The following is a 15654-nucleotide window of genomic DNA, read 5'->3' as shown; positions in this document are numbered from 1 at the left end:
AAGGATTAAGAGTTTGGGGCCAGCCTGGGTTACACTGAGTTCCAAGCCATCCTAGGCTGCACACTGGACCCTGTCTCAATAAGCAAATACTCCTCCTACCACAACAGGTTTCTTACTCTTTTTTTCCTATGGTTCTGGAACTCATACTCTGGGTTTTGTGTTAGCCATGTTTTCTACCAATGAGCTACATCCTTAACCCCCAAAGCAAGGTAAAGACAATCAATCTCTTCCATGTATTTTTCACTACATTTATCCAACAGTTTTTCTTTCGAGGAAGGGTCTCATGTAGCCCAGGCTAGCCTCAAATTCCCTACAGTAACCAAGTAGTTTTGAATTCCTAATTCTCCTGCTTCCACTTACCGAGTGTTGGGGTTTCAAGTGTGTTCCACCACATCCAGCTCGACAGACAAACTTTTACTTTATCAACTATTAGATATAGCCAAAAGCAAAATAATATAGCATCTTTGCATCCAAGGCATAATCAGGAGAGATTTATCAGGTACTCAAACAGACATAGAAATTGTATACTTGTAACTGATAAGAAGTTTAGACGCAAAATGAAGAGTTTGAAATAGGAAAGCCAAAACTAGTAGCAGTTTGAGACACCCAGAGAACTGAGAGAAAGGCAGGGGGTGTTGAGTGGGGTCTGAATCTTTATCAATGCCATAGGAACCACTGACAAGTGTCAAACAAAAACAAGTCATGATCACATGTGCTTTTTGATTGTCATGTGAATTAAAAAGGCGAAAAGCAGTTGTTTCTCAATGACGTAGTAGCAGTAGCCTAGACAGGAACTGCTTTAGTCTTTAGTATGTGATGATAAGTTTTAGTTTTTGAAGGGCTTTGTTGGCTGTTGGTAGTTTGTTGAGACAGAGTTTCACTATGCAGCTCTGGCAGGCCTCCAATTTACTCACTATGCAGTCTAGGCTGGTATTGAATGTAGAGATCCTCCTGCCTCTGCATCTGATTAAAGGTATACAACATCACACCAGACTGTTTTTAAAACAGCATTTTTCAGGTTATACCTTCAAGAGAAAAACCTAGCATAAAGAATCATCTGTAGATGAAAGAGAAGGTTAGAATAAACAATCAGTTGACATTAAGGCATACATTTCTAAAGTCACTGGTTCACAGACATTATCTTTCTAAACAAAATAGCCTTTAATGCTCAAGCTTCTACTGCCTCACAGTGCCCCAATAATTTGAAATTGTTCTCCCCATACCTTGAAATTGCTTCTCTCAAGCATCTGAGCAGTGATGTGATCAGCTAAAGCTTCACACTTGATTGACACTAGGGGAGTCTACTACAGCTGAGATCTTATACATACTTCATGTATCACTCTCTCAGACTGCCAGCACCGATGCTGATGCATTCTCAGTCCTCCCTCTGAAAGCCCATTGGAAGCCCCCATGACTCTATAACAATTACATCTGCAAGTCTGCAAAGACAACATCTTGTGAAAAATGGAAAAGCCTATTTGCCAACTCAATTAGCTTCAAACTCTGAATGCCCTATGAATAGCTGATCCCTCCAACGAGTTTACAATTTTATACTCTGGTCAAAGGTGAGTCCTGTTCAAATCCTGATTTTCCCCTCAGAGGCATCTTCCCTATTGTCCCAGTATAAACTGCTTGTCTCTTTGTGTCTGTGCATGCTTGCAGGCCACAAGACATGCATAGATGCATGAAGATGAATTTTAGGAGGATGAATTGTCTTCCTTCTACTGTGTGGGTGCTGGGGATCAAACAGGTTGTGAGGCTTGGCAGCAACCTTGCTGAGCCACTTAGCAACCCCTGCCCACTTAGCATCTTTTTAATGCCACTAATTTCTCTAATAATACCTTTTATCTATAGCTTTTAATATTTGCACTTTCTGTCTACATGTTTCTCAAATCTTTCTACTAATTTTCACTATAAATCTGGCTAAAAAATGCTAACAAGAACCATACCAATTTGTGAACAATTGAAAATTCCATTGCCAAATTAATCAGATCATTACTTTTAAGTTCAATTTCGAAGTCTCAGGATATTATAAAACATAAGATATATTCTGTCAGCCTAGAACATGCTTTAAGTGAGAGGGAAGGTCCACAGAAGCCACTAGAATATAGAAGGGGCAGTGGGATTCCTGAGAAGGAAGGATACAACAGGATAAAAGGCAGCTGCTAAGTAAAAAGTTGCAATTTTCTCAGAATAAACAAATCCTTCTACCTAATACCTGATCTGAAGAGGCATCAAACCTAGTTTCTATGCTGGCTGACCTTAGGAAAAATTCAAACATTTTCCCAAACACGATCATAAGGAATATTATACAGAATCTTTCTCTCAGAAACTGGTGAAATTTAAATATTTAAAAAATAATAATTACAACTAGTCTTTTTGTTTTGGTTTGTTTTTACAAATAAGCATCACTTTAGCTACTTGGAAATCACCAATTCATTTCTACCTCAAGCTACCACAAAAATCACTCACAGTCAGTGTTTTCCTAACCGTTACCTTTACTATGACCATATCATATCATGTTCCAACAAAACTCAGTTCTTGTCTGGGTTGAGGCTGCAATTCAGCACACAGAGTGCTTGATTGGCATGAATGGGCCCTGGGTTTTACCCTGAGAAGAGCATAAACATGATATGGCATGTATGTCTGTAATCTCAGCAGTCTGGAGGTAGAGGCAGGAATCAACCCACACTATATGTTAAAAAAAAAAAAAAAGGGAAGAAAAGGTGCCCAGTGAGATGGTTCAGCAGTTAAAGGCACCTGCCACCAAGACTGACAACATGAATTTCAGTCCCAGAATTCCCAAATTCCACTTACACAGTAGAAGGAATGAACCAATTCCCTGTAAATTATCCTCTGACATCCACACATGGGTTCCTGTGGCATGCATGCTCTTACACACGTACACCAATAAGTAAATAAATGTTATGCAGATGGATAGGTAGGTAAGGTAGGGGGTTACAGGGGCTGCAGTGCAGGCCCAGTCATCACCCACACTGATCAGCTCAGAACCACTTGTAAATCTATTTCCAAAGAATCTAACAACTCTGGCCTCATGGCACTTGAACTCTCCAGGCATATGCAGATACACACATGCAGAATTAAAATATAACAATAAAATCTTATATTTAAAAAAAGCAGTTCATCTCCTAAGCATAAAACAGATTCTGCGCAAGGCTCTGAAAACAGTCAAATTTACTCTTGCTACTACAGTTGGCTGGAAATCTAGACACTTATCATACCCACATTCAGACAGGTATGGTCAAGTACTCAAATGTTTTGCCAACTGAGGAGAGGTCAAAACCTCCATTAAGACTAATGGTTACTTCAGCTAATCAGACAGAGCAAATGGTACCAATCTAACTAGACTTCCTACAGCAGAGTATTGTGATAACAGGTGTCAGTAGGGCCGCTCAGCTATTAGAATACTTGGCCCACAGTTGGTACACCTATTTGTCAAGGATTAGGAGCTGTGGCCTTGTTGGAGGTGAATTACAGGGGTAGGGGTGTGGGGAGGGTTGAGTTTCAAATGATTCCTGTCATTATCAGAATGTCTCTGCCTCCCTTACTTGTGAATAAAGATTTGAGCTTTTAGCTACTGTCCCAACACCCTGCCTGCCTGCCTGCCTGCCTGCCTGCCTGCCTGCCTGCCTGCAGCAATGCTTGCTGCCAATGATGGTAATGAACTCCAACCTTCTGAAACTGAAAGCCCCAAATAGTCTTTCTTTTATAAGTTGTTTTGCTCATGGTGCCTCATCATAGCAATAGAAAGTTAAGTAAGATACCAACTGCTTAGGTTCGATCCCCAGAACACCCACCTAAAAGTAGAAAAAAATAACTTCACATTAATTGTTCTCTCACCCAAGTGTGTGTGTGTGTGTGTGTGTGTGTGTGTGTGTGTGTGTGTGTGTGTGTCTGTCTGTCTCTCTCTCTCTCTCTCTCAAATAATAATAGTAATAATAAAAACAACTGCGGGCTGGAGAGGTGGCTTAGCAGTTAAGAGCACTGAACCCTCTTCCAGAGGCCCTGAGTTCAAATCCCAGCAACCACATGGTGGCTCACAACCATCTGTAATAGGATCTAACGTCTTCTTCTGGTGTGTCTGAAGACAGCTACAATGTACTCACATACATAAAACGAATAATTAAAAAAATTAATTAAAATAAAAATGGAAGTCAATAGCCAATAATGCAAACAAATCACAAAGAACAGAAAAGAAAATGCCCATAGCTAGCTTACTTTTCATACAGAAAGATGCTATAATGGTAGTCAGTCTTATTGATGTTTAACCCAGAAGGCACTCAAAAGAATTCTGAGGTTCACAGAAGATGCCTTGGAAGCTTAAGTGGTAATGACGGAAACCACAAGAGAAGACTCCAGTCCCTTGTTACTGTTCCAATCATAGCAATTGAAATCTCCATTTATATACTCACTTTATGACACAAAAGAGCTTTCCATAGTTTGAACTCTGCAGTGTTACACTGCAAGTAACACACGAAGTGCTTGGCGAAAACCCTGACCCTAATAAACTTCTCATCCAATCCTCTAGCTTTGTTTTTGAAACATGGTCTTGAGAGCCTCAAACCTTATGTAGCCAAGGATGACCTTCAGCTCCTGATCCTGCCACCTCTATACTTTAGGTCTAAGATGATAAGGTGTGTGCATCAATCCTGTTTCCAGGGCTTTAGCACCACCACATACTAACCACTCTTCTAACATTAAATAAAAGCAAACATTACAAAATGTCAGTAAAATTTAAAGACAATCTAAAAATTAAAACCAAGCAGGCATAACGAAAGTTCTCATCTCAGGATCCGAAAATGTTAAGACGTTACCACATGCAAGTCAGCTGATTGTGTATTTACTCTTGCTTACTTCCATTTCTGTTGTAAACAGAATGTGCAGATTTTAGGTTATTTTTTTCTTCCTGTTCAACAAGCTTATGTCTAAGAATATTTTTTTCTTGCCCCCACTGGAGCAGTTCTACCTAAAGCCATGAAAGAATCTGCTGACATTAGAAATCAATCTTGAAGCCAGAGAGAGATGGCTCAGCAGTTACAAGCACTTACTGATCTTGGAGAGGACTCCAGTTCAATTCCCAGCACTTACATGGAAACTCCTAAGTCTTTCATTCTAGTTCTAGGGGATCCAATGTCCTCTTCTGGCCTCTGCATCAGTTAGGTATGCACATGATACACAGAGATGCATGCATACAAAACACTATACACATAAAGTCAAATTAAAAATACAAAATAAGGGCTGGAGAGATGGCTCAGTGGCTAAGAGCACTGACTGCTCTTCCTGAGTTCAAATCCCAGCAACCATATGGTGGCTCACAACCATCTATGATGAGGTCTGATGCCCTCTTCTGGTGTGTCTGAAGACAGCAACACTGTACCATACATAAATCTTTAAAAAAAAAAAAAAAAATTTAGGATTTTAAGCATTAGAAAGAATGCCTTCTTTCCCCCGAGAGGTACAGTACTATAAAAGGTATCGTCTAAGTATGTTGATGAATTTTAAATGAGTTTTTTACCCCTCAACAATCAACGTGACTACAATTCAAACTCTACAAAGGAGCAATATTATTTTTAAAAATACTTAAAATGTTTAAGCTCTTTATTATTGTACTTTTAAAAAGATTTATTGGGGGCTGGAGAGATGGCTCAGTGGTAAAAATCACTGACTACGGGGCTGGGGATTTAGCTCAGTGGTAGAGTGCTTACCTAGGAAGCGCAAGGCCCTGGGTTCGGTCCCCAGCTCTGAAAAAAAGAACAAAAAAAAAAAAAAACAAAAAACAAAAAACAAAAAAAACAAAAAAAAAAACCACTGACTACTCTTCCAAAGGTCCTGAGTTCAAATCCCAGCAATCACATGGTGGCTTATAACCATCTGTAATGAGATCTGATGCCCTCTTGTGGTGTGTCTGAACAGCTACAGTGTAATATAAATATAATAAATAAATAAATCTTTAAAAAAAAAGATTTATTGGTGAGAGGGTGTGTGCATCTATGGAGCACAGCTGTGGAGGTGAGAGGACAACTTGCAGGAAGTCAGTTCTCTCCTCCCACCATAGTCCTAAGGAAAGGTGGCAATCATCTTTTACTTGCTGAGCCATTGGCTCAGCTGGCTTAATATGACATCTTCCGTTAGCAATTAAAAGAAACCAGATTTGTCCACAGCCTGAGAAAGAAAGATTGACTTCTAATATCAGCAGATTCTTAAAACAGGTTTTGGGGGGTTGGGGATTTAGCTCAGTGGTAGAGCACTTGCCTAGCAAGCGCAAGGCCCTGGGTTCGGTCCCCAGCTCCAAAAAAAAAAAAAAAAAAAAAAAAAAAAAAACAGATTTTGGTGTAGAACTGCTCCTAAGAGGGTAAGAAACATTACATTCTTGAAATATTAACTTGCTGAACAGAAAAAAGAACATCGACAAACACAAATTAGCCCAAGACTGTACTAACACCATCTTCTGTTCTTCCTTCAGTTAAGACACCATCGGATTAGACACCAAGCTGCAAGATGTGACCAGTTTTCCAGGCAGTGACACTGGCAAGTATAAAGCCAGGTTTTAAGTGGTTGAGAAGCAAACTTAAGGCATAGCTATCTAAAGGACAGTTAGTAACCAAGCAGAAATGCTAAGAGAGCAGTTCAGGGTAGAGGAGAGTCAACTAGGAGCCATGTCATCTAATTTGCATTGTGAAAGAGAACACTGCTTGCCAGGCATCTACTAAAACTCAAAATGGACTTTCATACTGCCTTATAAATGACAGTGGTGATGACTTTATCCTATCTAAAATCCAGACTTACTCTATACTCAGTCTTTCCTTTGTATTTAATGATACATCAGTAATTCTGAGCTGCTAATATGGAGTCGAGTTATATAAATTTCGATTGTAGTTCTAACATTGTAAGAATGCAACAATTAAGCCAGCACTTAGGAGCAGAGGCAGGTAGACTCCTCAATTCCAGGCCAGCCTAATCTAGATAGTTTGAGGGCAACTACGGATACAAAGAGAAACCCTGTCTCAAAAAATAAATAAAACAGTATCCCAACCCCAAAAAGAAAGCATCAATTATCTAATTTACCCCCCCCCCTTTGCTTTTTCCTCTAATGAAAACTGCAAGGGAACTGACATTCCCCTCCTAACTGCTCACTGTGTGTTATGCTTGAATACAACTATAGACACACTGTGTTCAGGTGGCCTCGGAGAGGCCAAAGAAGAACCTGTTCTGCGTTATCACTTTCCATGTCATTCTCTCAAGATCCAGTTTCTCATTAATCTTGTAGCAACAAGCCCCAATCATCTTCCTGTCTCTAACCCAACCAAGTGTTGGGGTTAAACAGGCAGACATTCAAGTCACGCTTAGTTTTTTGTATTTTGGTTTTTTTTTTTTAAGAATTATTTATTTTATGTATATGAGCACATTGTCATTCTCTTCAGACTCACCAGAAGTGGGCATCCGATCCCATTAGAGATGGTTGTGAACCACCATGTGGTTGCTGAGAACTGAACTCAGGACCTCTGGAAGAACAGTCAGTGTTCTTAACCGCTGAGCTATCCTCCCCTCCCCACAAATTCTTTGTGAATTTCACATCATGTACCCCAATCCCACTCATTTATTATCCTATTGTACCCACCCTCTGCCCCTGCAATGCCCCCCCCCACCAAGGAAAAAAAAACAAAACAAAACCAAAAAGTATCTCATGGAAGCTATAGTGTACCACACAATAAATCCTTTTGTCCACATAGCTTTATTTGTAAATGTTCAGTTCATTACAGTACGTCATTGGTCTGGTTCGGGGCCTCTGGTCCCTCACCAGGACTCCTCTAGGATATCCTGTTATTGCCCTTGCCCCATGTGAGGTCCTGCAGCTTTGTTTCTGCAGGACCAACTCCTTCACAAGTTTCAACAGTTCGCAGATGGGGAAGATATAGAGATGGGCTAACTCAAAGCTCTGGATCTAGGCCTGGGTGGTAGCTGCTTTAATCAGTCCACCAGCACTCCTGTACCCCATGCCACCAGTCACCAGAGCCAGTTCTTCCACTTTGCCCAGTCAAGACCAGCTTCTATGAGGAGTGGTGCATCTGTCCTATTGCCCACACCACCACACTTCAAATCCCTGAGTGCTAGGGATTTGAACTCCAAACTTCATGATTAAACAACTGCTTTTACCTATTGAGCTATCTCCCCAATTCCCCCAAAAAGGTGCCTTTTTTTTTTTTTTTTTGGTTCTTTTTTTCGGAGCTGGGGACAGAACCCAGGGCCTTGCGCTTCTTAGGCAAGCGCTCTACCGCTGAGCTAAATCCCCAACTCCAAAAGGTGCTTTTTTAAATGTATGGCTGTGTAAGTACAGTAGTACTCCTTCTTTTAATGCTTTATTATTATTCATTTTATGTGTGCATTCCCTATATGCCCACACACCATATGCACGCCTGGTACCCACGGAGGTCAGAAAAAGGTACTAGAACCCCTGGAACTAAGTTACAGAAGGTTGTGAGGGACCACATAGGTGCTGAGAATCAAGTGCTGGTTCTCTACAAGAGCAGTCAGTGTTCTTAGCCACTGAAGCATCCCTCCAGCCCTTCTTTCTTTGTTTTTCCATATTTGCAACATTGTAAAGCCAGGCATGGTGACAACCCCATGTAATCCCAGTACTAGTATGACAAAAGCACAAGGATCACATGTTTTAGGCCACTTTGAGCAATCAAGAGTTCAAGGCCAGACTATACTACAAAGAAAGTAAGTCTCTAAAAGAAAACTAGTCTATGAAATAGAAGACAAAGCAATAAAAATTACTATACATTACACCTCTTCTTAGAAAAAGTGTGCATGTGCATGAGATGAGAGATGGCTATTTTGACAGAGCCACTAGGTCAACAAAATCTCAATTATTTGTATCAGCCCTTCATACAAGAGTTTTCAGACTGTGATCTAAATGACAGCCAAATATATCAGAAATGGTAGAAAATAATTATTTATTTCAGCAAATAAGGCTTATTATGAACTACTCCTTTATAACTAGTGTTTTAGTATATTCTGATACGCACATTTTGGTTCCTTTCCACAGAGCAGGTACGTTAGTTGCACAGTAATTTTATCCCTGACAGTATTATTACAAACAAAAACCTTACTAAGGCACATCTGTAATTATCACTACACACACATTTCAACTGCATAGAATCTACTAAGCAAAGCTGAACACAGAAACACAGGTGATATAACTTAGTAACTCCTAATAGTCTATAAGACTACAGCATCTCAGAGCACCGTTAAGGACCAAACATTAGTGTTATCTGACTGCATATTAGGAAAGACATCAATCCACCAGCATCATTGCAAACCCACCAGGTTTTATGCACAAAGCTTTGAGGACCATTGCACTGAAAACTAATTTTACCTTGAGTGTGAAAAGACTAATCCGGCCAGGTAATTTATAAAATAGCCCTTCTCCTCCTCTTGAGTTGGAATGTAGCATGGCATTGAGGCACGCGAGGGGGGATGTCCCACTGTAAAAGATGAAAGGAGGGAAATGGATCACAGAAGTTGTGTCTCCTTAGCCAATGTCCAAACACCCTCGAATTCCTTTCCAAACCAAGAAGTGAAGCAATCAAAGCAGAAGCCATGACTGCACAGACGACTATGAGAGCACGGGGAGACGAACAACTCAAGTCCAGTTGTGGTGCACTCAACAGTTCAGAACACGCACCAGCACATCTGTGGGTTTCCTGACAACACAACCAAGCTCTAAAATACTTAGAGACCACTCAGCAGTTAAAGTGCTTGGTATAAGCCAGGTATGGTGGCACAAACCTGTAATTCTAGTATTTAGGAGACCAGAGAGAGGCCGATCTCTGAATTTGAGACCAATCTGGTCTACAGAGTGAAGAAACCTGTCTCCTGTCTTCAAGACAAGAAAAACAAAAAGCAAGAGTCTGCTGGCTGCTTTCACAAAGGACCAGAGTTCGAGTCCCAGCATCCATGCTGGGTGGCTCACAACCTGTTAACAGTGTTAGCTACAAGGAATCCCTATGCCCTCTTCTGGCCTCCAGGGTATCTAAGTATAGACAAATTAAAAATTAAAAAATTTCCAAGTCATATGTTAACAAACGTTAGAGCACCTATCTTAGCCAGGTGCGCTGGTTCATTCATATAACCTCAGCCCTCAAAAAGCTGAGTAAGGGGGTTGGGGATTTAGCTCAGCGGAAGAGCGCTTGCCTAGCGAGCGCAAGGCCCTGGGTTCGGTCCCCAGCTCCGAGAGGGAAAAAAAAAAAAAAAAAGCTGAGTAAGGAGGCCAAAGTCTGAACTTCATAGTTTCAGGCCATATTGGTCTATATTATGAGAATCTGCTCAAAAACTGAAACATAATACAATGTAATAAATTTTACATTGGGCACATACATGTCTTTAATCCCAGAACTCAGGAGATAGAGGCAGGCAGATATTTGAGTTTGAGGCCACCCTGGTCTACAGAGTGAGTTCCAGGATAGCCAGGGCTACACAGGTAAACCCTTTCTCAAAACAACAAAACTTTTACTATTACAAATGAGTTTTCTCGGCTGAGAGTAATGGTGCACGCCTTTACTTTCAGCATGAGAGACGGAGGTAGAGGCAGGGTAATCTCTGAATTTGATGTCAGCCTGGTCTACACAGTAAGTTCCAAAGCAGCCAGAACTACTCAATACGAGTCTCCACATCCCCACCCCGACCCCACCCAAAAAAAGGGAAACTATTTTGGTTATTGGGGCCAGAGAGATAACTCAGTAGTCAACAGGACTGGAGCTCCGTTTCTAGCATCCATATCTGGCAGCTTACAACAGTTATCAGTACCTCAGGTATGTGATACTTTCTTATGGCCACCATGACACGCATTACCCACCACTGAGCTTAAAACCTGAACTAACTCCTGTAAGTTATTCTCTTACCTCTATAAACCCCCCTCCCCAATACTCACAAAAAATAAGTAAAATGTAATAAATATTTTGAATAAAGAACAAAAACAGGTTTTCCATTATCTACACTGCGATATACATATCATGCCAAATACTGCCATATAGCTTTATGAAAGTATCAGACTAAATGGACCTCAATCCTGATAAGCCTATACTTTTTTTTTGCATTTAAATATTTTCTAATAATACCACCCATAATTTGATTTTTCTTTATTGTGAAAGGGAATGGATGAGTCTCATCTACAGACTTCATTACAAAGAAAAAAAGCCATCAAATGGAGTTAGCATAATGTTTAACCATCCAACTAGATAGTATATCAAGTTCCATTGGCCCCACCACAAATAGTAGCCTTCACAGACAGAACATTTACTAATCTTAACAATGAAAAAGGTGTCAAAACTAGACAAATGCCTATTACTGTTACATTTGCCACTAGAATGTGAGTGTTAGGGTTTACCTGTGCACGTTTTCTTCCCTCTCCCTGCTATGTTAAAAAAAAAAAAAAAAAAGTATCTTAAGCCTCTATTTTTCAAAACTAGCAACCTTAATTTACATGTTAAAAATAAGACTAAATGTAAAAAAGCCATTTTCTACTTTGAAACACACTAGATGCTAAAAATAACAACAGAAAGCAGTCACTACAAGCAAGTAAGTACACAATCTAGAACATCAAACACATGTGCTAGCGTGTCCTACAAAGGGACACCAAGCTGGCAAGTCCCTGTGTGACGACTACACTACACACTACACCTATGTCAGAGCTGCTCACCCATCCTGAGTGCCGCAATTCCTAGAGAAAGAAAACACATAAACAAGGAACTAACTTACCTTCTATTGATATAGTGATCCAACCGCAGGAAAGGCATCAGCACGATGGAGAATAGCCCATGGGGGGGGAAAATAAAGCACAATTAAATAAATAAATTAAATAAAGCACACTGTAAAGCACAGAGCTACAAGTCAAATAGTTAGGCTGTAGCCAACCATAAGCATCCCACCCCACAAAACATTAGCTAAATATGTGACTGAGAAATAACTTTCCTCATTTCAAATGGCTACAGTTTGATTAGCAATATAATACACTAACTGCTTAGAGCTGGAGAGCAAAGCTTATTCAATAAAGTACTTGTCAAGCAAGCTCTCAGACCAGACTTCACATTCCAAAAACCACGTTAAAGAAACAAAACAAGGGCTGGAGAGATGGCTCAGTGGTTAAGAGCACTGACTGCTCTTCCAGAAGTCCTGAGTTCAATTCCCAGCAACCACATGGTGGCTCACAACCATCTGTAATGGGATCTGATGCCCTCTTCTGGTGTGTCTGAAGACAGCTACAGTGTACTTATATACATACATAAATAATTTTAAAACATTAAAACAAACAAACAAACACACCCACACACACACAAAACAAAACAAACAAAAAAATCCACTTGCAGGCCTGGTGCTGGGGACACAGAGACAGACTTGGTAGCAAACCAGCACAGCCCAATTTGCAAGCAGAGGTCCCAATGAGACCCTTTTTCTCAAAAAGCAAGGAAGGACATCTATGATTGTCCTTTGACCTAACACACACCATGCACTTGTACATACATAAACATGTATATAAATAATATCCCCCACAGACAAAATGCTGTTTGTTCCAAGTCCCAAAAAGGGACAGCTATTATAGGGACTCCTCCTTCCTCACTTAAACTAAAAAGGGGTGTGAGGAAAACAGCTGGTATAGTGGCCCAGTGGTGTTAGGAGCACTAACTGCTATAGTGGCCCAGTGGTGTTAGGAGCACTAACTGCTCTTCCAGAGGAGCTGGTTCAATTTCCAGTACCCATTAGCAGCTCACAACTCTATGTAATGTAGTTCTGGTTGTTCCAATTCTCTCTTCTGGCCTCCATGGGCACTAAATGAACGCCATGCATAGACATACACTAGTGTGAAACACACACACACACACACACACACACACACACACACACACACAATAACATTTTTTTTTAAGCCAGGCAGTGGTGGCACATGACTTTAATTCAAACTCTCGGGAGGCAGAGACAAGCAGATCTCTGAGTTGAAGGCAGTTTTGTCTACAGAATAAGTTCCAAGACAGGGATACACAGAAAAATCCTCTCTCAAATAAGACAGACAGACGGACGGACAGGAAGTAGAGGTTGGTATAGACAAGAAAAGAACTGAATTAAAGGCACCCCTAGTATTCACGCCTCCAACTACTTGAGTGTTTCTTACTTGTTTCTCCAGGAAAACTACATTGTAACAAATTGCAGAAACTACTCAGTACACTTGTGTCACAACTGGCTAACAGCTACTTGTGGATGGTGTGAGCCCAGCAGCTGAAAGACGGAAGTGTGAGGGTCAGAGTTCAAGGCAAACCCTCAGTTGAGCAGCAAGTTGAAAGCCACCTAGGGCTGCAAAAGACTATCTTAGAAACCGGAGTGAATGACTAAATCAATGGGTAGCTAGAGGGTTTAATGCCAGAGACCATCCTTCTTGGATCAGAAAGGAAAAAGACTTCAGTCCTGTGGCAGAGAAAGTATAGAGAAAAGAATATATTTATTTGCCCTTCTCTATTACCAAAACTTGTAAAACAAAAAGCGTCTATGAGACCATAAGGCTGTAGTGAGACCTTACTTTAAAAAAAAAATAGTGGGGTTGGGGATTTAGCTCAGCGGTAGAGCGCTTGCCTAGCAAGCACAAAGCCCTGGGTTCGGTCCCCAGCTCCGAAAAAAAGAAAAAAAAAAAGTGTACTAGAAAATAAGACCCAAATGTAGACGTAAGTCACAACCTAAGTAAGGTCTTGTGGAAGATACTCTATTTCTGATGTAAATAAATTGGATATTCACCCACTCACCCCCACCCTCCTCACAATACATACCAGATACACTACCATTACATACTCAACCAGACGGACCGACAGGTGAATTTAGTACTGCATATCAAAGGCACATGTCACATGAAGTCCTCATTTAAATAGTAAGAGCAATACAAACCTCATTTCCTTTAGTCCTTCTGCCTCTATGACCTGCAGAATTTGTTTTGGTGTCATTGGAGCATCCGAGTAGTTTTCTAACACCTGAAGAAATATAAACGTCCTGACTTCAGTGTGAAAGCTTTCATTAGTCTGTAGCATGGCCTGCTATGAGGAGCTGCCAGTGCCAGATGAGATTTACCATAATCAAGATGACTTTAGGGCTACAGATAGGACTTGATGGCAGAAGTGCAAGGCCCCAGCAGGGCATTAAAACAATTACTTCAGATTTAAATCACACACTTATCAGTATATTGAAAGTTAACTGCAATTAGATTAAAAAAAAAAAAAAGAATACGACTAGGTAAAATATTCTAATTCCCAATTCTAGGGACAGATTTCTTAATATCTATGTGTAATACTATATAAGACCTTAGCAACTCTGGAAACTGCATAATTTAATGTTGTTCAATAGAGAATATAGCTGAGTGACAGTGGTACATGCCTTTAATCCCTGCACTCAGTAGGCAGAGACAGCGGATCTGAGTTTGAGGAGGCCAGCCTGGTCTACAGAGCAAGACGTATGCATGTACATACGCATATACCAGGCATGGGGGCACTCACCCTTCATCCTATCACTCAGAGAGGCATGTGAACCTCTTGTGAGGCCTGTCTCAAAAAACAAGAACCAACAAAAAATACTTCTGCAGAACACATGAGAAGATTGAAATTTACTCAAGGACCTTCCAGGCCAAGTGTGGTGGCACATGCCTTTAATCCTAACAGAAGCAGACAAATTTCTGTGGCTTCATGGCCATCCTGGTCTGTACACTGAGCTTAAGACCAGCCAAGCTACATAATAAAACCTTGTCTCCAAAAAAACTCTTGACTAATTCCCATCTCCTATATGGGTGTGTGTACAGGCAATTTTTCGTTTTTTACACAGACTCACTATGAAGCCCCAGCTGGCATGGGACTCACTGTGTAGACTAGGCCAGTCTCAAATTTACAAAGACCTGCCTGCCTTTGTCTACCAAGTGCACCACCACACTAGCTGTATGTTCAGTTTTGTCAGTCAACCTAGACGAGCTCTGAACTTGCCATGTAGCCAAGGAGGACCTGGAACTCCTGAGCCCAACGTCTCCACCTCCCAAGTGCTGGGATCACAGGTGTGTGCCATGCATGCCCAGCTTCAGTTCTTTTCCATTAAACCACGAAATTCTGGGGTTAACTGCCGAAGTACATTTTGCCACTTGACAACACTATGCTGTAAGTTCTGTGACTGACATAACAAACAATGAGGAACCTAATGTCCTGCTTGTGTTAGTTCATCAGTAACTAAGTCTGTAACCGATGTACTTCCTCTGCAATTCTCACTAAGCTGAGCTGCTTCATAAATGTTCCTAACAGGAAAAGGGCCTTGTCATTTCATTATCTCACTTTCGACACCTGTGCAGCTGCTGCGGGCACTCCAGGCTAACAAGTGTAACACCCAAGTTCTCTCTGTCATTTATTAAAGGGGGTTGGGGGTGGGCAGGCAGGAAGTTCTAAAGAAAGGCTACAAAAGACCTTATCACTAAAGGAAGTCAAAGTTTGTAGAAGGGAACACTAAAACAAGCCTCCCATTTTTCCTCCTTAGCCTCTGTTAATTTTTACACTGCTCTTGTCAGTTCCTAATACTGCTTCTAATCCTGATGAATCTTATCCTACCCCAGCCCCGACTTCT

General features: G+C 40.8%; 1 protein-coding gene across 9 annotated transcripts in view; it reads right to left on the bottom strand.

The window, feature by feature from the left end:
• Asxl1 (ASXL transcriptional regulator 1) overlaps positions 1-15654 on the bottom strand; it is a 67937-nt gene that overhangs the window by 47597 nt on the left and 4686 nt on the right. For 6 of the 9 annotated variants that reach the window (XM_087652306.1, XM_087652301.1, XM_087652300.1 and 3 more), the window contains 2 exons: positions 13951-14033; positions 9401-9509 (listed from right to left, as the gene is read on the bottom strand). In XM_087652306.1, the coding sequence (XP_087508432.1) occupies positions 9401-9483 (83 nt within the window). In that variant the 5' untranslated portion in view covers positions 9484-9509; positions 13951-14033. 9 annotated transcript variants of the gene reach the window in all.

Source organism: Rattus norvegicus, chromosome 3, assembly GCF_021556685.1.
Source record: "Rattus norvegicus strain SHRSP/BbbUtx chromosome 3, alternate assembly SHRSP_T2T, whole genome shotgun sequence".
NCBI classification, from domain to species: domain Eukaryota; kingdom Metazoa; phylum Chordata; class Mammalia; order Rodentia; family Muridae; genus Rattus; species Rattus norvegicus.
This window is presented reverse-complemented; position numbering and strand designations above follow the sequence as displayed.